Below are 26177 nucleotides of genomic sequence, written 5' to 3' on the forward strand. Positions count from 1 at the left end.
ATACAGACGTTTTAGTATAAGCCATAAGGCACCCCTTTATTATTATATATTTATATTTATTAAACTTTATTCGTAATTAAAAAATTATACTTGCTTATGGCACATAATTATACTTGTAACTTATACTGAGGAATAAAAAATAGTATTAAAGAGAAGAATAAAAAATATATTATTACTATAAAAAATATTTTTTTTACTTTTTAATAAAATAACTTTACACATAAATCTATAAATATTAATTTTTAAAACTTTAATTGATATTCTGAATAAAAAGTTTTTATACTAATCAAACTAAGTCCCTTGCTTATTTATGATTAGTATTAGTATTCTTCTCCTTAGAAAATAAAATTATTTTTTTAAAATAGTAAAATCAGGTGTATAATTTTATTCCTTTTTTAATAATTAAAAAACCATCCATTTTAAATCGACACAATTCAGCATAGAAAATGAATAACAGTTTTTGATAGATAGAAAATATATATTAATTAATTGATTAAGAAAAAATGGGAAAATAATATAGATTAGTTGAGCAAATTTATTGGTAGCTTTTACAATAGTTTTATAATCAAAAAATATATTACACTTTTATTTATAAATATGTTTAAGGAAGAATATTATAAGATATCATAATTGATTTAATGAATTTCATTTTTCATTTTTATTAAAGCCTAATAAATTATTAAATCTTATAAAATGCAGTGTTTTGATCTTCAAGACGGGTTTAATTCCCAATGTTGTACATTTGGTTTTATAGCGAATAATTCAAATTTTTATTTAAAAAATCAAAAACTGTAGTCTCTAACAATAGGCCAATAGGCCAATAGACCAATGCCTTTTAAATAAAACTGGCAACACTTTCGAATCATGGCAGAAAACAAATAAGCAACGGTTAATTTATTTATGTCCACATTTCTAAAAACGTAGCAAAAAATATAAAAAGGACGGTTTTCAACATATTATTAGAAATTCGGCAACCAAGCTAAAACGCAGTTAATATCCACTTTAGGCAACAGTTTTTTAGCTGTTGTCTATTGTTCCGTTGGTTAAAGTTAAAAAGGTTGTAGTGTGCAATTATATAAAACTGATGATGAAATTATCTAACATAGTTAGAAAGTTTATAGTTTGAGGGATTACACAAATGCCTACAATATTCTCTTTACGGATTGGCGGATTGACGAATACCTGGCAGAGGTTGCTCCAGATGTTAACGTAAAACTTCCCAAGCTTCAAATTCTTGCAGCTGCTGTTCTAGAGTATGACAGGTCTTTGATGATGGTTTATATTGTGCTATAGATATTTATTTGAAGGTATGCACCTAGAAAACATTTGTTTATATCATAAGGATATATCTAAAAAAATTATATTTACATTGTACTTACCACTATATGTTGTTTTGTTTAAATCACTGAAATCATATTTTTTAACTTAATTTTATAATTAATATGTAAGTAATAAACAAATGTTATAGAAAGGAAACTTAAAATGTTTTTCTTTAAAAAAAAATCTTAAGATAATATTAGTTATTAATCAATTGAGCACTATTATCAATACTTTTAATTTTTGTGATTTAATTAATAGATTTTTCTTTTAAAAATATTATATTAATATTAGATTTTATATTAAGTTTTGAATTCTCTACTATATAAAGTATATCTCTATCCATTTAGGTGAGGTATTATAGGTGTTAGTTCATAGTTACTATCATTCTTTCTGTCTCAAAATAATAGATTTATTTGTAGAAAGTTGTTTTAAAATGACTTGCCTCTTTTAATTTTCAATAACTTTTTTTTAGGTATTCTCTAATTAGTACTTTAAATCAGTTACAATTTAAAACATCTTTCACTTTGAATGTGTTAACATCTTTATTATAATTTTTTATGAACCCGTGTTTTTGTATGGGTAAATTAATTTGATACAATAGAAAATAAAATTTAAATGCAAATAAAATTAAAATAAATTATTTAATTATAAAATTAAAATGATCATATAATCTCATTTGTATTAATTAACCAATCAATTACAACTCAACAATTATGCATAGTCGAGTTGCATTATAAAATTAAGTTAAAATACTTACATAGCATGGTGATAGTGTACAGTGAATTTTGCGACTCGAGTCCCTCCGTCGACTATCATATACTGTACTAAACTTTCTCAAGTTTAACAATGCCAGTTACACAACTTGTGTAACGTAGTTTGCACACCCTTCAGAAGTCACGTGAAAACTACGTCTGGTTTTCGTCTCTGAAACGATTAAAATAATGGCAACTTTTGCTGCAATAGGAGTTTCCAAAGCCAATACAGGTCAACTTCAATTTAAATCATCTTTTCAAGAGCTTTAGTACATCTCCAACCAAATGCAGAGATCCAGTGACAAGAACCTGCAACCATTAGTAAGAAATGGCTGTCAGCATACACGCTGTGTAGCGGAATGGAGGTGGCAATATGGCTATTGAGAAAGAAAAGAAAAGTAATAACACAAACATTTCTCTACACTACATCCCACCAATGTTCATGCCTGGAAAATACAACTCAAGAGAAGAAAAGCAAATGAATGATAAAAAGAAAACATCATTCTTCTCTATCTAGAAAAGACAGTTTCAACACAATTAATTGTGAATGGCAAAAACGAGAAGAGAAAAGAGAAAGAACTGACAAACCAAAACAAAAAATAATTAAACAGACTTCAATGAATATGATGGTAGAACTACACATTAGATGTTACATACCAACTATACACCCTTGCCAAAAGGGTAGAGAGAAAAGGTGAAGCAGAATATAATTGTTGCTTGATTAATGATTTTTACTAGGACGGACTCGGTTAGCACCGTGTAAGTATCCATCCATCAACAAAGTCAACTTAAGAATAAAGTGCCGGTCCACATTACTCACCTGAAGTCTTGTTGATGGGTGTTCTCTGACGCAGTCCCTCAACCATTTTATTGTCAATGGCAATGAAGGAATTACTGCACTGCTTGGAAAATAGTTATGGGAAGGACATCCCTTTGAAGGATTATCATAAAGAAATTCATTAGGTGGTAACATCAGCTTGCTCTCTGCCTTGAAATCCTTTTCAAGCAAAGTGGTCATTTCTGCAAATAAACAACATAAGGCCCAGAGGTCAGTGGAGAAATCAAGTTCTGTGACTACTACTCGGTCCTTTATCGTAGGCATCTATGGATGAAATTAAGGAATTCTGCTACGGGATTTCAAAATAGTTTAATCAGGCATTCACTTTTACCCAAAGCCTAATGATTATTGACAGCAGTAGCGGTAATTGAATCTTACAACTTAAATTGAGTTCCATAGAGATCCAAAACAATATCACCTCTTTTGGTTAAATTTACAAGAGTATATATTTTACATTTTTTCTACATGAAAGGTAATATGACCAAGACAATCTTAATGTGAGGACTCTAGAGTGACAAAGATTGTTACAAGCTGAAAAGATAGAGTGTACCCTTCCCATGCACAATCTTCTCCCATATTCTTTGTAAATTAAATTGCCATGATAGTTCTATCCCACTGAGATCAGAAGGAATAACCGATGCACCAGAAGTAACCTTAGTATACTTTGACATACTCGGAACAAAAAGTGCTCTTGAGAAATGAATACCTAAGCAACGCTTCAATACATTAGTACAATGCTACAAATAGAAAAGTGAATCTGATTTCAAGTAGGAATACCTGACGAAGAACATCCATTAACTAGCCGTGGAAGCAAAATGTTAGGATTTCTCACATCTAAGCAATTGAATAGAAGAATCTACAATTAATCAATGCTGAACATCAGGATGCAACTGATACTCAATCAGATGATTAAATAAAAATCATATGGTACTCTGAATCAAGAAATTTAAGATAATGACTAAAGTATAGTTAAGAGTTGGGGATTTGCATTTATATTGTTGGTTGAGAGGGACAAACTTAGTATTTTTCTTTAAAATGGGGAAATATTGAACAAATGATATAATATGTTATGCCAACGGCAATAGTTAAGCTTAAAGAAAAGATACCACTATAAATTATTTTAGTAACACCTACCAGCCTAGAAGAATTCTCAAACTGCCCCAAGGCCTTGCTTTCATGTAGAAAGTGACCATTTTCTGATGATTCTTCTGTATTTTCTACACTAATAGACAAATGTGATGGATTTTTATATCCCTTTACGGCATTGGAGAACCACTTAGCACAAGCATCTATGCTCTCTGGACTATGAGCTCCATCCAAATAAAATATCAACTCTCCACAATTTTCAGACATAATTTCTGAGCAGTCGGAATATAGAGAAGAGTCGCAAACTATTTGAGCCCTCCCAGAAAAATGGGTACTTGAAAGGCCTCTAATAAAGTCATCTGGCAAATTAGAATCCTGAAAATCCTAATATACAGGGAAAAACTAAGGTCAAAGTGGTAGAGAAACCAAAAAAAAGGAAGACCAACACAGCTTCGATATTAGAGCATCAAACAATGAAAGAAGGGCGGGTGGGATATTCTTTAAGTGAAGGGAAAATTGTTATATGCAAACACAATTTAAGTTTAAAAAAGAAAATACTACTTATCCATCCAAAAGTATTAAAATCTGATTAAAAATTCTATGTCTAGAAAATAAACGAAGCATACCAACAATGGGTCCACTAAAAAATTTCTTATAGATAACAAAATATGAAGCATTTCTAACTTAAAGGTGAAAGACCAACTATATGAATTGCAACTTTAGCAAAAGCTGAAGCATTTCTAACTAGAGGTGAAAGTTTGAGATCATACCATTCCGCGAGTTAGATCATTTTGTGTCAATAGCAAGGTTGTCAAAAACGGGATCTTGCATTAGATCAGGAGGGGATAGTAAGATCGTAAAACATAAGATCGTAAGTAAGATCGGAAGATCCTACTCAATTATTTTTGTAAGATCTGGATGGAGAAGCAACATCGTAAAAAATAAAATCGTAACAAAAATCGTAAGATACTACTAAAACAAAAAAACTATACTATATATTTGAAGTATTTTTAGATGATATTTTGGTAGGCAAGTGTATTAGTGGGTGTTGAATTTGTGATTATGTGTGAGAAAAATATTATTGATAATTACTACTAACTTTATACAAAAGACTCAATACTAATCCTATTTATACAATACATAGACTCAATCATATATTATCTTGATAATAATAATTATAATCAAATCTGATATTAAGAAATAATCTAAGATACTCTAAATTAATATAAATGATATTATAAAATATTTTATAATATTCTAACAATGGGAAAATGGGCGCCGCCAAACCGCAAATGTTGCTTCTATGTCATTTGCCATCATCTCGGCATGTAATGGTAGTGGTTGAAAAATAGTTGATCGTAGCCGGAATTGGCTAAGATCGCAAATTATCAATGGTTTCACATGATTCTAATTAAGATCTAGACGTTGGGGGTGAGTGAGATCATAAAATCGTAAGTTTTTAAGATCTAGATCGAGATTTTGACAACCATGGTCAAAATAGTATAAAATGATGGAGAAATAGAAGGAGATATAAAAAATAATCAAAAGTTGGGTGATTGAAATGGAGAAATAGAAGGAGATATAAAAAATAATCAAATTTTAAGATCTAATTCGTTGAATGTGTGGTAAGACTAGACAAGATAGGATTAAAAATGACCACATTAGAAAGAGAGTTGGGGTAAGATAACACCTAGTATTGAAAAGATGGTGGAAACTCGGCTTAGGTGTTTTGGGCATGAAAAGAGAAGACCTATAGATTATGTGGTGAGAGTAGATCAAATGAAAGGTAGTCAAATAACTAGAGGTAGAGAAAGAACTTAAAAAAACTATTAAGAAATATCTACAGTGGATAAATATATGATATATGTTAAGAGTCTCATATCGGACAATATATGGCATGAACATATGTTTATAAGTGGGGACAATCCTCACTCTACCAAGCTGTTTTGTAGGGTTGAGTTAGGCCCAAACCACACATTCTTAACATGGTATCAGAGTCTCGTTTAAGATCCGGTGGACTACCTACTATGATTTCCGCTATCGGGCCACCCACCATTTATTTCCACGCTCCAGATGTCCAGTCCTGGGCGTGAGGGTGTGTGTTAAGAGTCCCACATCGGACAATATATGGCCTGAACATGTGTTTATAAGTGGGGGTAGTCCTCACTCTACTAACCGGTTTTGTAGGGTTGAGTTAGGCCCAATCACACATTCTTAACAATATATGATAGAATATTATGGCGTCGTTTGATCTATAGTGGGATAAGGCTTGGTGGTTGTTGTTATATAACACATAATTGCTGATATCATAATTATTTCTAATGTATTTTGATTTTAATGAATTATGACCTTCAACTACAAGGATTTGCATAATGTTCACATATATGCATGCATGAGCCAAGAGCAGAATTTTAACTGACATTTTGACAAACTTTTTCCCAATTTCCTGTTCTCTGAAGCCAGCATCTAGAAAGTGAGACGGCAAGAGCAGCATTATAGAATTGGTGATCACCAGATAACCCAAGCGTTAATCCCTTCATTTGTTTACAATCTAAAGGCTCAGTAACTTCAAGTGGAACCTGCAGCCATTGAAAATAAGCAAACAATTATTGGCATTAGCAATAAAGAGGATAATTTGCTCATATGTGAGGTTGCATGTGCATGCCTTTCTGATTAATGACCTATATTTTCTGTAAAATTAGAGCTCTCAAATACAATAAATAATTGGTTACATTAGATAGATAATCGGAAGGATAAATAGCATTTCAGAGAGCCAGACCATACCTAATTATGATATTATGAAATTTCATAAAAAGTTGATTTTGGTTTTTATTGTTTTTATTTTTTGTTGGAAAATATATTATTTCCGGTTTTATTATTGTCTTTAATACTATCTTTATTTTTCTTTATTCTCCATTAAGGAGAAAATCAATTGTAATAATTGTATCTTCACTATATAAACCAGCCTAAGGCTGACGAATAAAATATTACAGTTTTTATCTCTTTTTTCCAATACGGTATCAAGAGCACTGCGTTAGGGATTACCGTAAAGCTTTCCTCAACCTATTGTTGTTGGGTTAGGGGTTACCATAAAGCTTTCCTCAACATATTTTTGTTGGGTTAGGGGTTACTACAAAATTTTCCTCAACATATTTTTGTTCGACCCGATTCACATACCCGCTTAGCCTCCTATGGCGAATAATAACAACAGGTGGTCTTCCTCATCACAGGCCTACACTAGATCCAACCATGGCGACCAACCACGATCTGAATCTGAAGACTCAGTTCTGCCTACTAGGAACCTTGATGAGGGAAGAATGTCAGACAAAGTTCCTTGATGTGATCACTGCAAGCGCGAATGGCATACACGTGAAACTTGTTGGAAGCTCAAACACAAACCTCCTAACTGGAAGAAGAAAAGTGGTTGTGCATTTCAGGCTAGTAATTCTGATCAAGGGCAGCAACCTCCTCCGTCTCAGTTTCCACTCACTACGGAGCAACTAGACAGACTGTACAAACTCCTCGAGTCTCCAACCCCTTCTTGCTCTATAGCAACAAAAGGTAATTCTGCATTTTTTAGTGTCAGTCCCAGTCATACTTGGATAGTAGATTCAAGAACATCCGATCACATTACAGGTGAATCTACTATGTTCTCTTCATATGGTCCATGTGCAGGTAATTAAAAAATAAAAATCGCAGATGGCTTCTTTTTCAGCCATTGCAGGTAAAGGGTCAGTTGTGTTGTCTCCAATGTTAACTCTTAAAAATGTCCTTCATGTTCCAAATTTATCTTGTAATTTAATATCCGTCAGTAAATTAGCCCAAGATATAAATTGTCAAACTAATTTTTTCCGATCTCACTGTGTCTTTCAGGATTTGAATTCAGGGAAGATGATTGGCAGTGCTAAGGAGAGTGGAGGACTCTACTACCTTGACATTGGATCTGCATCACAACTACCTTTAAAAACACTAAGTTCATGCTTTGAGTCTTTTTCTGTTTTGAATAATAAAGATGACAACATTATGGTATGGCATTTAAGATTAGGTCATCCTAGTTTTCGTTACTTAAAACACTTGTTTCCTAAGATATTTCACAATAAGAACTTTTCTTCGTTTAAATGTGAAGCATGTGAATTTGCAAAGCATCATCGTTCCCAGTTTTCAATACAGTCTTATAAACCATCAAAATTTGTTTCTATTATACACAGTGATGTTTGGGGCCCTAACCGTACAAGTACACTCTCTCTCAAAAAATGGTTTATCACATTTATAGATGACCATACAAGAGTATGTTGGGTGTACTTGTTAAAGGGGAAATCAGATGTTTGTCAGGCTTTAAAGAATTTTGTTTTAATGGTGCAAAACCAATTTCAAACAAATATTCAAGTCTTTAGAAGTGATAATGGCAAAGAATGTTTTAACACTATCCTGGGTGATTTTTTTCTAAAAAATGGGATTGCTCATCAAAGTTCATGTCCTAATACTCCTCAACAAAATGGAGTGGCCGAAAGGAAAAATAGACATTTACTAAAGGTTGCTAGAGCTCTACTTTTTTCAAATAAAGTACCAAATTATTTATGGGGCGAAGCGGTTTTAACCGCTGCGTATTTAATTAACAGAATGCCCTCCAAAATTCTCAATTTTCAAACTCCTATTAATGTCTTCAAAGAGTGTTTTCCTAGTACTCGTGTTTTAACTGATTTGACTTTAAAAAATTTTGGTTGCAGAACCTTTGTTCATGAACATAAAAATGTTGGAAAACTTAAGCCACGTGCTATAAAATGTGTCTTTGTTGGATACTCCCCAACCCAAAAAGGATATAAATGTTTTGATCCAAAAAATAAGAAAATATTTGTCACTATGGATGTTACATTCTTTGAAAATAAATCTTTTTTTGATGACACTCATCTTCAAGGGGGGGAGATAAACGAAGACTCGTTTCAAATTGAGGACATGAGTTTTTAAAATAACTTATCTTTGCCAATATCACAAAATTCTAAGATTTTTACACCTGCACCAATAGAAAATGGCCATGATTCTTTATCTGATCCTACTCCTGTCATGAGTAACGAACCTTGTGAATCCGAGCCTACATTTTCTCTTGTAGAAAACAATGAGAATCCTAAAAACAATGATAGTGATGATCTAATTGAAATGCCACAAAATAATGAGTCACTTCAACAAAACAAATTTGAATTAGGAAACGGAACTTGGAAAGAAAAGGTTTTTGTGAAAAAGCACCATAAAGGAAAGGACAAGTCCACATCTCATCACTGCCAGGAATCTGAACTGGGGAATGATCAATTTCCTAACAAAAGAAGAGGTAAGTCTATCTTTGTTTCTGAGAGTCGTATTTTGTATCCTGATATAGATGATCCTGTTGCCATTAGAAAACTTGTCAGATCTTGCACTAAACATCCCATGTCCAATTTTATATCATATTCAAATTTGTCTTCATCTATGTCTGCCTTCACTTCAAAATTGTCTAGTGTAGAAATTCCAAAAAGTGTACAAGTTGCTCTAGAAATTCCAAAGTGGAGGGAAGCTGTACTTGAGGAGATGAAAGCTCTTGAAAAGAACAAAACTTGGAGTGTTACGTCACTACCAGATGGCAAGAAGACAGTTGGATGCAAATGGGTGTTTACTGTGAAGTATAATTCAGATGGGTCAATTGAAAGGTACAAGGCCCGCTTGGTGGCTAAAGGCTTTACTCAGACCTATGATATAGATTACTCAGAGACATTTGCTCATGTTGCAAAAATGAACACTGTCAGAATTCTTTTGTCTCTTACTGCTAACATGGATTGGCCTTTGCATCAGTTAGATGTTAAGAATGTCTTTCTTAATGGCGATCTAGAAGAAGTATATATGGACATTCCTTCTAGCTTTGAAAACAAATTTCGATCAAATGTGTGCAAACTAAATAAGTCTTTGTATGGTTTAAAGTAGTCTCCTAGAACTTGGTTTGAAAAATTCACTCAGTCCATGAAGAAACAAGGATACATCCAAGGACAGGTTGACCACACCTTATTCACAAAATTCTCCCACGATGGGAAAGTTGCTGTCCTGATTGTTTATGTTGATGATATTGTCCTTACTGGAGACAATACAGTGGAAATGGCAAGAGTAAAAGAGAAATTGGCAGTAGACTTTGAAATCAAGGACTTGGGATTCATGAGATATTTTCTAGGTATGGAGGTTGCTCGGTCAAAAAATGGTATTATGGTTTCACAGCAGAAATACATTATAGACTTGTTGAAAGAAACAGGAATGAGTGGATGTCGTCCTGCAGATACCCCTATGGATCCTAATTCTAAACTTTGGGGAGAAGGTAATGTTTCTGTTGATACTGGGAGATGTCAGAGATTGGTTGGGAAACTGATTTATTTGTCACACACCCGGCCTGATATTGCTTTCTCAGTTAGTGTAGTGAGTCAGTTTATGCATTCTCCTTTTGAGAAACATCTTGAGGCAGTCTATAGGATACTGAGATATTTGAAGGGAAATCCTGAAAAATGATTATTTTTTAAGAAGACTAGTGAAAAAAATGTGTCTATTTTCACCGATGCCGATTGGGCAGGTTCAGTCACAGATAGAAGATCAACCTCAGGATATTGTACCTATGTTTGGGGTAATCTTGTGACATGGAGGAGCAAGAAACAAGGAGTTGTAGCAATGAGTAGTGCAGAGGCCGAGTTTAGAGCTATGTCTCAAGGTATTTGTGAAGGACTATGGATCCTTAGAGTCCTAGAAGAACTTAAAATGAAAATTGAACTTCCATTGAAATTGTACTCTGACAGTAAAGCTGCTATTAGCATATCTCATAATCCAGTTCAACATGACAGAACCAAGCATATCGAGATTGATCGACACTTCATAAAGGAGAAGTTAGATGCGGGAATCATATGTCTACCCTTCATGACTTCAAGTCAACAAACTGCGGATATCCTGACCAAAAGTTTGGCAAGGCCTACTTTTGAGTATTTGATAGACAAGTTGGGCATGATAAATATCTATGCACCAACTTGAGGGGGGATGTTGGAAAATATATTATTTCCGGTTTTATTATTGTCTTTAATACTATCTTTATTTTTCTTTATTCTCCATTAAGTAGAAAATCAATTGTAATAATTGTATCTTCACTATATAAACCAGTCTAAGGCTGACGAATAAAATATTACAGCTTTTATCTCTTTTTTCCAATAATTTTAAACTATGGAATCAATCTGAAAGTTTATTAGATTGCTAAAACCTTGTCTTTCAAAACAGCTAGGTATGATTAGATCAATTGACCCCTCTATCTTCCCATTTGAATGAAAATGCTATTTTATCCTCTATTTTTCTATAGTATACGTGAATAAAGTATCCCATATAGACAATAACCGACCAAACTGAAACTAGACTAGATACAGATCATTAATTAATCTAAAAAAAACAACTAGAAATTTGTTACATGAGTTTCCAATAAATTAAATAATATTTCGATAAAACATCATCTTGAGTCACGATGAGCATAGGAGTTTCTGATAATAACTTTACAACAGTTTTCTTGAAATAAAACAAAATTGCATTTTTTTAATTAGAAAACTGCAACGGTAAGAGGCAATCTCAAAACGCTATTACTTTTTCTGGAGGCAATTTAGAATAGCTAGGATTGAGTACAAAAATTACCATGAGTTCTTTGGCCCTCTCAATGATAACATCCATTGCTTCAGGAGGTTGGGGTACTGTGAAGGCAGGAACTTTAGGCTTCAGGAACATGGAAGACATCAAATCTTCAGAAGATAAGAAAGAAAATGAAGGCGGGGGAGAAGGGGCTTTCAACTAGATAAATTGGAAACATAAGTACTACACCAAGAAAACTATTTTGGGATAGAAATCAATGTGCAAGAGCAAGTTTGGTTGCTTTAGTAGAATTTCTTACCTTAAAAATTCCTGCCTTGTGTGAAGCTATCTGTCCGAGAGTATCTCCTGCAGAGTTTTAATCATTTTAATTACCACTTTTTCATATTGTGGTCAATTCACTGCTATTGAAAAGATTCTACAAAATTTGAAGTATATAACGAGTTTCCTTAGATGATAGACTATCATTGGCAAAACAGGTACACGTTAATCTCTTTCTGAGAAAATCAAATGCAAAACAACAGAAATAAAGGCACAGAAAGTATGAGACATACATACCTAAAATCTCAGTATGATCCATTCCCAATGAAGTAATGCCGCACACAGTAGGTTCTTTAATCTGTACATTCATAATCAGTTTCAAATTAGTATACTGTTTACAGTAAAAGAAAATATATTAATTTCCATAAACTAATTATTCTATTAGTTCAAGCAAATATATTCAACAATTACTTTTAACAGCAAAAGTCAAAAAGAAGTAAATCTGTGATACCATATGTCAAATGCATACCGCGTTGGTTGAGTCTTCTGTTCCTCCAAGACCAACTTCTATAATGGCCGCATCAACCTGTGAATAGGAGCGAGGTTAATAAAATATTGGTTGTGAGGGGAAGAATAATAATTTATCAAATGTAAGCAGATAATCAAATGTTAATAAAAACATATAAACAACAGGTAAAACTTAAAAGTGAAATAAGTTGTATTAACTAGCAGCACATTATACTTAACTAAAAGGAGCAGCATATCAAAAGTAAAGGTTGAGCAAGGATTCCTGAATCAAGACATAATAATTCATTCAGATGCAGGCATACATATAAGAACACAAAAATTTACTATAATCCATAAAGTTTAAAAAATGAGCAGTACTTCATCTTAGAGTATTAGAGAAACATGAAAAAGAAAATTGTTTTAAAAATATTAAATTTAGATTCACAATAATCCTAATAACTTTTAGATAAAACATAACAAATGCTAGAAATATATAGCAGCTGAGATGGAGAAATTAGTCCATCTGTGCAGAGATAGAAAGAATACTTGAGAGCTTATTAACCGACTTTTTTTGGTAAAAAAAATGCTTAGTCTTTTTTTACATACTTAAAAGAGTATGTAAGGTAACAACTAGTAGTAATAATACAAGGTATCTTGTTTTCGGAAATAACATTTATTATAGAAGGAAACAGTTGTCCAGAGTTTAAAAAAAGCACGCTGCAGAAAGATAAAGGTAAATATTACTAGCAATGACATACAATATTTTTTTCAAATCTAGATAGCATTGAAAACTGGTTTGGGTTGGTGTCACATCATTTAAAACAACATTAATCTTGCCCCTCCAAAATAAATACAGGTAACAGAAAGCTAGTTATGACAAGTTCGTCATATTGAATCTTCCACAATGGCTACTTCTTACAGCGATATGTAGCAATTTATGCAAGGATAGTACAGTATGAAACTCAGTGATAAACTGAAATACAAGCTTACCTGTTCAGATGTAAATATTTTGAAGGACAATATAGTAAGAAACTGAAAAAGTGGGGGCATTGGAAGCTGCTCTGTTGCTTTTTCCTGCAAAATTAAGCTTTGGGAATTGAGAATCTGTCACGGAAATATGTCGATGTGAAATGCATAATATATTCAATAACATTTCTTATAAACGGTTTATAATATCAAATAGGAAAAGACATCATCTGATTTGAAAACGACAGTACAGAAGTTATGATTTCTAATCGACATCGATGGGCAATAAAAGAAAGGAATTTAATTTAAAAAGAAAAATTATATTGCCGGGGAAGCTTGATAAGAGTTTATATGTTATCTTTTCAATCAGAGTTTCCTCCCTTTTGATCAACAAGATTAAATGTGTTGAGAGGTATTTAGAAGATCCAAAGGAAATAATACAGCAGGTATCTGAAAATTCCCCCGTCTGTGGTACTAAGTTGTACAATAGCGAGGAAGGGAATGGCAGCAGTTGAATAGGAACAGTTGTTAGAAATGAGTGAGGGATGTAGGAAAAGCAGTAAAGCACATCTTGAAAATGCAGCATAACAACTAGCCAGCACAGAAGACGCAATAAGCTGATTTGGGTAGTGTGAATAGGATAAAGGAGAAGAGAGGTAAAAAATCATGAGTGATATTTGGGAAGGGAGGAAACAAGCTCCTTAAAAGTGTCCCAATATTTTCTTTTCTGTTTTCTTGAATCTTTCTCTATGTTTTTGCATAAGTCACTATTTTTGAGATGGAAGCTTCTAAAAACCAGACACAGAGAGAGATTCTTGATGTTTTCTATCTTTAAAACTGACTTCTGTTTTCCATGTTCCTATAAGTGTATTATCAGAAGGCCAAAAGAGAATGGCCACAAATACTCCAACCACAACAAATTCTTCTATTAAATATCAAGTACAAAACAAAATGATATTGTATTAAAGCAATACTTGGATCCCGAGATAAGTACATCTATTTAGAAAAGGAAAGTCAAAGAATTTCTAAAAAAATGTAAAATAATACCTCCAATTGGTTCCAACAATCCCAAAAACACTCTAAGAACTTATCTTCTGATATGTCAATCCTACAGGAGATATTAACAATTCAGAAGTTAAAGCAATACATTCAACAAAACTAGTGCAAAATGCATGATTTTCAACTACTCGGCTAGTTGCTCTGTTGTACATGAAAAGTAAAGTTGGCACAACTTATTTTTCATATAAGCATCCCTTATTTGCAAATCTGTATTCCATAATCTATCCCTGCTTTTCAAAAGGAAAAACTCGTTTGATTTTACAGTTAGGTGAAGGGTTTATTAACAAGATAATGTAAAGTTGTACAAGCGAAGACTGCTCATACGGACTAGCCCTCCAAGGCTCCAGCTCTTTGTGGACCAAAAGGCATTCTATTTCTTATAAAATTTGTTAACATTCATAAATGCAAATAAATATATTACTAAATGTGTGTGTGTGTGTATATTTTTGTTTTCTTAGATTTTGTTGGTATTCACAAGTATGTTTTGCTGAAGACATGTGACTTTTATATATTACATGAATTTTGAGTAATTTTATTCATTTTTCAGTAATCGTGTTAATTAACAATAATTCCTAAATATAATAGAGGCCATCCCATACCCAGTTATCCTAGCTTTGGGGTCGGTCACTCCACTTTGCTATCAGGGATTGACGGCATAGAATTTACTACTAAGCAGTGTAGGTCAATGCAATTATTTTTTACAATGTATTATTATAAAAATAAGAAAATAAGAATAGAACCTAATCAACTGCTTTGAGTAACAAGTTTTTTAAATTTTGGTATATATTTTGCAGGATTAACCATATACCTATGCTATACAATCATGCACTCAGGTAAAGGATAGATAAGTATACATGTGTGCGTGTGTGAGAGACACATTGCAAGCAAACTACAGTGGTAAGAATAGATCATTGGAATACTGAATTGCTGATGCAGTATCTATACAAAAGTTAAAATCAACCATACAAGACGATTCGTTCAATTACTAACCCATCTATACGAAACCGTTCACGCACATCAATTAGGTGAGGGGATGTGAAAACTCCAGTGCGAAAGCCACATTCCCTTAATATTGCCTCACAGAATATGCATGTTGAACCCTGACAAGTAATCCATTAACTAAAAGGGAAATGCAAGATAAACATGAATATTAGGATAGCATTTCTTGTCATGTCAGATACCTGACAAAAATATCAGACAACTATAAAATGATAAAATGACGTGATGTAGCCTCTTTATTTCAATCATCTTAAGACAAATAATTGGCAACTTATTACTTAAGAGATAAACAATATTCATCATAATATAATAAATAATAGTCCTTTTTTGAATCTTGAAGCAAAATGCAAAATGATTTTACAACAATTGTGACAAATGACAAAATGATTTATGAAAATGTGACAAACTATGAAAAGTACCTTTCCCTTTGTGCCTGCCACGTGAATAATTTTGAGTCTATTCATATCTTCTTCCAAACCCAAGATCTGTATAGAAAACGTGCATTTATTTTCTAGTATTGAAAGAAATATGATAGGAATCAGATTATTCAAGGAACATTTTCTGCTATTAGTGGAACTACTAGAAGGAACTCCTAGGAAAAGAACATTTTTCCCTAATTGGTAAATGCGTGTTTTTTTAGCCTGATGAGTTTCAAACTCACAACCCACTTCTGTTGTATTTAATTTTCTTAGGTCGGTTTCACCAGATAGGTTAGGAGAAATTATATCACATCTTCGAAACTAATTAAGACAAAATGATGCCACAACCAATTACAAGTTTATAAATACATTACATAATCAGTCACCAAGACTTCAAGATTCTGGGAAAATAGTTTGGCATATCACCTTGAGATACATTGACATTCTTCCTAATTTATTAGGAAGGGGTGGCTTCTCCCCACGCCGTTGGCGAGTAATAAGAGATGAAAGTTTCTCCATGGCAGCTTCATATGAAGATGATGGGAAGTTTGGTAGTTGTCCATTGCTGACAACATTGCTTCCCCTTTCAAGGAGAACTTCAGATGACGTCTTATGTACAAATCCTAAAACATCAAACCACAACCATTTTAAGAAACAAAACTTTAACCTTTTGTGACATTGCAGTGTCACGCAATTATAAGTTTCCATAATACAAACGAGAATAAGTGTGCGCAAAAGAAGTGATAAAGATACTTGTAGCGATCTGATTGGAACAAGAGCTTACTTCTTCCAATAACATTATTTATGTTTGTGTATGCAGGTAGAATGACATTATCAAAGGTAGTATATGCAGGAAATTGAGTGGATTTGAAATGGCTCCGATTTGAGTGTGAAACTCCAATCATCACAGTGTTTGGGTACATGCTGAAATTAGCTATCATACGCATATCAACCCTGCAATGCACGCATTATGAGAATCATCAGAAAACAATACATGCAGAAATTCTGATAGGAAAATTTGGAAACAAAAAGTGACTGGAACATTTCGTCACACATTCAAATTCAGTATAACTATCAGAATATTGACACTGTTTTTATAGTTAACAAGTTATAAATTTTCCACAAATATCTAATTCTATGATATTAGCCACATATTGATTTTATCAAAAACCTTAACAGCTACTTGTATGTTGTAAGCATGACCGAAAAGTAAGATTTAGGAATAATCAATCCATGGCGTTTGAAAAAAAATAAGTATTATTGAATGAAAATGAATTAGTTACAATTTGTTACGATTTGTGAACAAGGAAGGAGTGAAAAAATTAACAGAAAAGCATTGAAAGGAGAGAGAGAGAGAGACTAACAGTTAGAAAAAGAGAAGGCATGAATGAATCTGAATTGTTGTTGGTGAATCGATAGCAGGCACCAACGGCAACCCATAGTGACAGACACATAGATAGTACATCCATTTCACCCGACAGTTAAAGCGGGTCGGGTTCACTTCTCTTTGAAAACTTTTATTCAGAATTTTAATATTAAAAGGAGGAAAAGATAATTGATGTTTTTTTTTACAAACAATTAAGCACATTTTGGCTTCAATTTTATGTTTAAAAAATTGAATATAGCTATTCTCATCTTTTTTTTTTTTGGATAATCATCCTTAAAAAAAATAAAATATATTTTGTTTGTTTGAATTCTGAAATTTAAACACCATATTATCATCCGTGAATTGTTCATACTTACTCGAAAGGTATTTGAAACTCAATCCCCGGATACATTTTATATATCAATATCTGAAAATACAAAATAAAAAATAAATTAATAACAAATTATTTTTGCATGTAAATAAATTACATAAAATATGTACAAAAAAATTAGCATGTTGTTTGTTGAATTAACATCAAGTTTGAACCGAACTTTCTCTAGGTCTGAATATATTAATTTATGGTATCAAAGATTATTGGGAAAAAATATATAAGAACTTAACTATTTTTGATAATGAAATGTTAATAGAGGTTAGCGTAACACCAAATGAAAATATGTTTTAATGGCAGAGACTAAGGGTGTCTGCGGGTTGGGTTATGTCTACTTTGATTAAATCTCATATCCAATCCGATAATAGTCTTTGGTTTGGGTTGGATGTTCAACCCGTATTTATAAGACTAAATCATAATCAAATCAATCCGCTCATGAATGAGTTGAGTTGGGTTCGTGGCTCATCCACTAAATATAACTTTCAAATTCTAAACAAAAACATTAAAAATCATTAAACTTTAGTATTTAATTTCGATTTATCGTTTAATACTTAAAGAACTCTTGTACGATTCAGATCAAGTCAGAAAATATATAAATGATGTAAAGTATAATTTAAAATGTAAGATATATATCTCTTTGAGTAAAGAAATTTGATCTCTCAAATTTGATTTAGACTTAGACTTTTACGATTAATAAAAATTATAATTATATTAAAAAAATATATATGCATTATAAGAATTATGCTAGATAATTTATAAATAGAATAAAATTAAAATAGTGTGACGTAATGGGTTGGATTCACAGGTTCATGATTTTAAAACTTTAAATTTTTTACTCGAATCAAATATCAATGGGTTTGAATGGGTTGATTTTGGTTGGATCCGTACATGATTGAGTTGGATAAAAATAAGAGTTGAGTTGGGTTGGATGAGTGAATTTGCGGGTTGACCTATACTCATGAACACCCCTAGCAAAAGCATCGGCTGTGATAACGTGGTAAAACTTCTTGAGATGACAACGTTTTGAAGGCTTCAATTCCAAAAATATTGTCCCCATAATATCCTTCTTGAACTACAACGTTATTTGAGAAATGATAGAGTTCAACAATAGAAATTCAACCATTGATTATAAGAGGATAATAATTATCTTTGTTATATATAGTGGACATGAAAGATTCCTTGATTGTTTAAAATGGTTCATTATTTGTTGATGTCATTTTGATACATATTAACGAAATATGAATCGATAGATATTTTAACAATTTTAAAGATGTCTGTAAGAGTTGAATGAAGAAAAAGTCTAGGTGATGACATCACTCTTGAAAAATTTGTTGTATTTGATGTTGGTTATGAGTTTTGTGGTTTTTATAGTTTGAAAGTAAAATGTGATATTATAGTGTTAAGAAATTGGCATTATATAGTATTTAAAAAGTGATAAATGGTGTAATAGATGACATAGTATGAAAATAAGTTATAGTAGTTGGAATTTTATTCTTTCACATGTGAACAATAACAAATAAAAGGTTACTATTTAGAGCATGCTTGCAATGCGTTGTCATATCAGTATAGTGTTAGGGTCACGTGAATAGAATGATGTGTGTGATATTGGGTTGCACGGGTAGGTAGGGAATGATTCATTTTCAGTCCCACTAGGTAAATAAATGGCAATATATAAGCATGTAGAATTTTTACATATGTACCATAAATCTTTGTCCAACAAACCTATTCCCTGCCTAGCCATATATTGCTATATTGCTTTCTTCTTCTTCCATCAGGTACTTTTTTATCCTTATTTTATACACAATTGTTGTCTTTAATTACCTGTCTTGTGGTCCACACTTACCTGAGACGGTTATGTCCTTAAAAGGTTAAATGGAATTAGTTTTGTTTGTTTATTAAGAGTTCTCATTCAATAACATTTTCTTTGTCCTTTTCATATGCTGATTTTTTTTTGTTATTGAAGTTCATCAGATATGGACATGGTTGAAATAAGGTCCACATTAGTATATTCGTGCCGCTAGATTCAAGAACCTCAAATTGTTGTAGAACCTGAAGAATCTGAGGTTGACATCAGTGAACCAGCTGAGCAAGGCGTGATTCATAATGGTGGAGAATACACATAGATTATTAGTGAAATTATGGTATTCAGATATCAGATGTCGTATGCGATGTCACGACACTAATACCAGGACTTCACACAACAATAATAGTAAGCAGATAACAGATGTCGTATACGATGTCACGACACCAGGTTCAGGACATATCACACCAAAAACAATTATACAAATAACACATGTTGTATACGATGTCACGACACCATATTTAGGACATGTCACAATATAAACAATAACAGTGTAAAAAGCAGGAAGAAAATAACACAGGTCAATCGTTAACCCAGTTCGGTGCAACGTCACCTATATCTGGAGGCTACCAAGGTAGGAAGGAAATCCACTATCACATAATTAGTTTGAAATCCTGAACAACCTCGGTGTTTATAGGCTTCTCTCCTAAGGACGTTTCTATCTAGGACAACCCTAGATATGAGACCCCTCTCACTTCCCTCAATCATAAGATAACACACAGCAGAAAAGCACAATCCACTCTTGCTTAAAAGCTTCTAAGGGATAGAAAATTACAACTCAATATACTTAGTCCAATTCAAGTATCAATGTGATACACGAATGGCTCACATAAAACACACACATGAAACCCTAATGATAACACAATTCTACATTGCTTCGATAACTTCCTAGGTTAAGAACTCCTCTATATATAGTAGAGAAACACATGGGCTTCGATTTAAAAAAAATAGCAGATCAAAATAAATCAAATCAAATCAAATATGATGTCTCATTAAATATTCTGCATAATATTTGATCAAATCAAATTTGATGTCGCCTTAAATGTTTCGACATCCATTCTGCAGAATCACATCTGACGTTTCCTTAAATGTTGACATATGTTCTGAAGAATCCAATCAAATATGATGTCGCCTTAAATATTTCGACATTTGTTCTACATAATCAAATCAAATCCGATGTCTTGATAAATATTTCGACATCTGTTTTGCAGAATCAAATATGATGTCTCCATAAATGTTTCGACATATGTTCTGCAGAATCAAATCTGATCTAATGTTTCCTTAAAATGTCTCAACATCCCTTTTTATGAAATAAATGCGCAACTGGAAATGAAACAAGAGTTTCTAAAATAAACCTTCTTGGACAGTCAGATATGATAGCTAAATATTAAGAGAATCTTCAGATATCTCATAATAAAATAAGTCTTTCAAGAAGTAAAACAGAACATGCAAAGATGTCTGATCAACATGTTACGACATCTTGCTCAACATCTTACTGTGATACAAGTTTTAACAAAACTGTTGCCAATCATAAAAACACAGAACTAACAACCCCCTGGTAAATTTTGGCTAAAACAACATTTGCATCATATAGCTGGAGAAAAGATAAACAACAACAATAATCACAAGCACACAAACCAAACACTTGGTATAATACCAAGAAATATCAGAGGCACACGCAACATAAATAAATAGTAGAAACCCAGCCTTACAGAAAAGACATAGAGATAAATAAACTCTCACATTCCAAACCTCCTTCAAAAACAAAATGTCAAGACATTATGTCTGACATCACAGCAAGCACACAACAGCCTAAGCACAAACAAAATTCTCTAAAACAAAATGTCAGGACATTCTGTTTGACATCACAACAAGTACACAACATCCTAAGCACAAACATAATTCTTTGAAACAAAATATCAAGACATTTTGTCTGACATCACAGCAAGTACACAACAACCTTGGTACAAACAAATCAAACTCCCCCTGAATGTCATGATCAGCAACACAGAAAAAAATCCTCATGTAACATAGGAAACAAACTCCCCCTCAAAGAAATAGTATTCACACAGAGAATACAAAAAAAATTCAAGAGCACAACTAGACATCTTTACACTGTCTACTCCCCCTTTTTAGCCATAATATGACAAATCAATCAGGCCTTCATCAATGGCAACAAAACAGTAGAGAAAAGCAGTAGCAGAACATGTGAGTTAGAGGTACAGACCATGGCACATAGAGGTGTAATACTCAGGTAAAAAAACCCACAAAAATCATGCAAAATCAAATAGAAAAACAAACAGATCAGATGTCATCAAAAGCATCTGATTCATTCCTTGTTGGCTCAATGTTTGACTCAATGTTTTCCATATTTTCTGAAGCATCAGGCTGTTGAGATGATGTTCCAACATCTTCATCGTCATCAGTCCCTTTTATAATAATTGAATCATCAACCACAATATTAGTGGATTCCATCACGCCCTTGATTCTGGAATTAAATACTCTGCAATCTCTACTATTTGTAGAGTAACCAAGAGACATCCCTTTTAGATTCAGATGTCCAAGCTTCTGGTGTCACAACTTGACTTCATATTCCATAGAAATTAGGCATGTGGAAGAACAAGTAGTTTCATGTGGAACAACCTTAGGTTTCCACCCCTTTCTAGTTTTAATCATTACATGATTATTCCTAGGATGTGTTGGATATTTTGGATAACCATGTAGTCTATAGCAAAAAGGCTTTATATGTCCATATTTACCATAATAATGACATTTCCAAGGCAAAAACTTGACTTTAGTTTGAGTTTCCTGATGTTTTGCAGGATGTTGTAACATTTGGTCAGACATCATGGGCTCATACTTCCTTTCTGGAGAAATAAATTTTGTCATATGGGGTTTTCCCTGTTTATTATGATATTGGTAATTAAAACCTATACCTTTTAAGTTTCCAGCCTCTTTTCCAACTTGAAAATTTTCATATAGCATATCAGACTTATTGTTCAACATTCTTATGGATTTTGTCATGTTTTAAAGTTTAGAAGACAATAAAGTTACCTTATTTTCAAGATCAGTTACAGTAGATAAAAGTTTCTCTTTTTCATCTTGTAGTTGAGCTATGATTCTCTTATACTCTTCTCCTGTCTTACACACCTTTTCACTTCTGGCACAAAACTCTTTGTAGGAAGTAGCCAATTCTTCATAAGTGAAATCCTCATAACAATAATCTTTATTAGATTCATATCTACCAGTGAAAGTTGTAACATGCTTAGCAGTTTTACCATCAATTGAACCATCGAAATCATCAGACGAAGAAACAAACAAGCTCTTCTTTTGTTTCTTGAGATACATGGGACATTTTGATCCAATGTGACCAAAACCTTCACATTCATGACACTGAATACCTTTTCCTTGATTGGGTTTTTCTTTTGTTCTTGTTTTCCTCTGGGAATCACTATTCTTGTTGATGTCAGATGAGATGTTCTTGACATTTGGTCTCGACTTCCTGTCCATTCCCTCCAGCACCTTGTTGAATTGTCTCTTAAGTAATACAATAACATTATATATTCACTCATCAGTGTCCAAGTCACATTGGTCATCTTCATCTTTAATGTTGGATACAAACGTTATGCTCTTGTTCTTCTTTTTAGATCTGTCACTAATACCCAATTCAAAAGTTTGGAGTGACCCAATAAGTTCATTTACTCTCATGTTGCTGATGTCTTGGGCTTCTTCAATGGTTGTGACCTTCATGTCAAATTTCTTAGGTAGGGACCTGAGAATTTTTCTAACCAGATTTTCTTCTGACATCTTCTCTCCCAAGGCACTAGATGAACTTTCAATTTCAAGAACATTCATGTGAAAATCATGAATACTCTCATCATCTTTCATCTTTAGATTCTCAAATCCGGTAGTGAGAAGTTGAAGTCTAGGCATTTTCACTTTATATGTGCCTTCATGGGTGGTTCTAAGAATTTCCCATACATCTTTGGCCATAGTACATGTGTTTATTAACCTGAATAAAATTTTGTCAACTCTATTGAATAGAGCATTCAAACTTTGGAGTTTCCAAGGGTCAGGTCATCTTCTTCCTTAGACCAGTCCTCTTCATGCTTCAAGTCAGTAGTAGTCTTCCCATCTTTGTCCTTCACACAAGGATGTTCCAAACCCTTGATGACAACTTTCCAAGTCCTGCTATCTATAACAACCCGTATAATATATATCTAGAATAATATCATACAAGTGTTATTATTTGGTACTGGTACAACATAAGATCCTAAATGCATCATTGTATACACATGTCCAAATAAAAAAATCAATGGCACATGTTATACAATAGTGCCTAAAAATAAAAATCTAAGAACTATGTACAATATCTTTATTGTACACAACTCCAATGCGGAAGATCACAATAATTGCATCCCTTGAAACATCAGTAGACAACTTCTCTTGAATTTAACCTGCAAGGAATACCTGAAAAATAACAATGATATTGGGTGAGATAATAATCTCAGTGAGTTCCCCTATCTTATGGGTCCACTCGGCTCTACGGTTTCTACCTGATTTCTAACTCAAGTATTCACCTTCCGTTACTTGTGCATCACTCACACAATGTAACTAGGACTTGAGCAACTAAGGGATATTCACAATGTACGGAAACATGTCACTTGAGTTCTCATAACTCAATAAATCACTATTAGGATTCATGAAACATCAATTCCCGAACGGACCTATGTCTAAGCCAGGCTCAGTTCATGCATGCTCATATGATTCGACTTTCACGATGCATATCGGGTCGTCTATGAGGCTTAATCCCCAGTTCAAGCGCATGTCACCCGTATGGGCCTCTAACCCACTTAGGGTATCTTTTATCGTATGAGACTCTAACCCACTTAGGTGTCCACCTTTCCCCCATGTCCGCCATGGTTGGGACTCAAACCCAATTGAGGCACGAATCATTGATGCCACATCCCCATTTTCTGCTTTACATAAGCCTCTCAAATGGTATGTGCACAATCACAAATAATTATGAATATGTGATTAGTTCTCAATAACAAATAGGACTTTTGGAACAAAGGTTCCTCACCAAAAATAGGACTCTTGGAACAAAGGTTCCTCACCAAAAATAGGAATTTTGGAACAAAGGTTCCTCACCAAATATCAAACAAAATCTCATGATCTCATATCAATTCTCATGGCATCATAACATGACTTATTCTCATTACATAAATCACACATGTTCCATACAAAGCTTGTTAATGTATCATTCCCGTGACTACTTTTCTGTTGTACACACCGCGGTACGATTACATCCAAGCATCACTATCTAAATAATTTCATGACTTAATATATCTTTCTAGGTCATTTACCTAGCATTCTCCTAGGTTTAACACACTCATAAGTTTTAGTCATATTGTTGTGTAACCAATACAATCAACCAATCATATCATAATCAACGTAACAACAATTCATGTATAGGTTACGAAATGCATCACATAAGAAACACAACAAAAATTCATAACATACATCATAGTATAATTCATAACATTCATAAGGCACATAACGTACTATAACATGGTACAAGAATAATAATCTTTTACGTTATCTTTCTAACACATCCGTCCGCGTCCAAAACGGAGTTATAACACTCAAATAATCTAACAATCTAACTTAATCAAGAATATAGGTTAAAACTTGTTCCTTGCACAAATATTCAACAATAAGAGCTTAGGCTAGTGGTAAGGCTTGTACCATAGCAATGATGTCATGGGTTCAACCCCATGTGGTGGCTTATCAATCTGGTTGGGACTCCATATTCACAAAATACAAGGATACAATTTTCTCCTAACAATGGCATTTCATCTACCATTTTCACATAACATGATTCTTTAACAACAAATTAACATTCAATGATTTCTCAATATTATGAACACATATTCATAACAACAACAACCATGTTCAATCACAACAACACCATAATCATAGAAAATATGGTTAACTCATGATTCATGGAATTTTTCATGAATAACTTAGAATATTTATCATGATATCATGGATTCACTCACTATTCTATGATTCAAGACAAAAACACCAAACCATAGTCTTCTATCTCATGAGAACCATACTATATAGAAGAAACTAACTAGAGCTCACCTTGTTGAATAAGAATATGATGATGGTGATGATGAATATATATATATATATATATATATATATATATATATATATATATATATATATATATATATATATATATATAGTAATACAAAATATCTCAATTGATATTTTGTCTTCTAGTATCAATCGACAAATTATTAATGTTATCAAAATGTCCCTTCTTGTACTTATTAATAATGTTCAGTCTCTTTTAATAAGGATTGACCTCTTCAGAGTCCACTGCTTACTCTATTGGTCTCAACTGATAACACTTAGAGCACACAGGAATTTAAATTGTTACAACTGACAAGAGATAGAGTACATAGGAACTCAGTTGGTCTCAACTTACAATAGATTGAGCATTTAAGAATATATGGGATACTACACTCCCCCCCCCCCCATTATATTGAAATTCGCCTCCAAATTTCCTCCACTCAGGTTAACACTTGAGTTTGCTTCAGTTCAATCCTCTATCATACTCGAATCTTCAAAAAAAAATCACTGGAAAGCTTCATTCTTCCAAGACTTATCCAACTTTTTGATCTGATAATACCTCTAATTCAAATATTTTTCCACTTA

The 26177-nt window shown here is 32.9% G+C and overlaps 1 protein-coding gene across 5 annotated transcripts; it reads right to left on the reverse strand.

The window, feature by feature from the left end:
- Nucleotides 1-879: 879 nt before the first annotated feature.
- On the reverse strand, nucleotides 880-17344 carry LOC127092948 (folylpolyglutamate synthase). 5 transcript variants are annotated; one of them, XM_051031842.1, is made up of 18 exons: nucleotides 17195-17344; nucleotides 16615-16784; nucleotides 16257-16453; nucleotides 15831-15896; nucleotides 15403-15512; nucleotides 14401-14461; nucleotides 13378-13461; nucleotides 12410-12466; nucleotides 12178-12238; nucleotides 11921-11967; nucleotides 11668-11745; nucleotides 6417-6575; nucleotides 4045-4371; nucleotides 3688-3766; nucleotides 3461-3616; nucleotides 2893-3092; nucleotides 2078-2381; nucleotides 880-1315 (listed from the first exon to the last, which is right to left on the reverse strand). In XM_051031842.1, the coding sequence occupies exons 2-17, from the start codon at nucleotides 16775-16777 to the stop codon at nucleotides 2322-2324; spliced, it is 1905 nt and encodes a 634-aa protein (XP_050887799.1). In that variant the 5' UTR covers nucleotides 16778-16784; nucleotides 17195-17344; the 3' UTR covers nucleotides 880-1315; nucleotides 2078-2321. The 5 variants fall into 5 exon arrangements, with proteins under 5 accessions (XP_050887799.1, XP_050887798.1, XP_050887797.1 ...); XM_051031841.1 differs by having other exon boundaries at nucleotides 4045-4380; XM_051031840.1 differs by having other exon boundaries at nucleotides 11668-11820.
- Between the last annotated feature and the right edge of the window lie 8833 nt (nucleotides 17345-26177).

This window comes from Lathyrus oleraceus, chromosome 6 (genome assembly GCF_024323335.1).
Source record: "Lathyrus oleraceus cultivar Zhongwan6 chromosome 6, CAAS_Psat_ZW6_1.0, whole genome shotgun sequence".
Classification (NCBI taxonomy): Eukaryota; Viridiplantae; Streptophyta; class Magnoliopsida; order Fabales; family Fabaceae; genus Lathyrus; species Lathyrus oleraceus.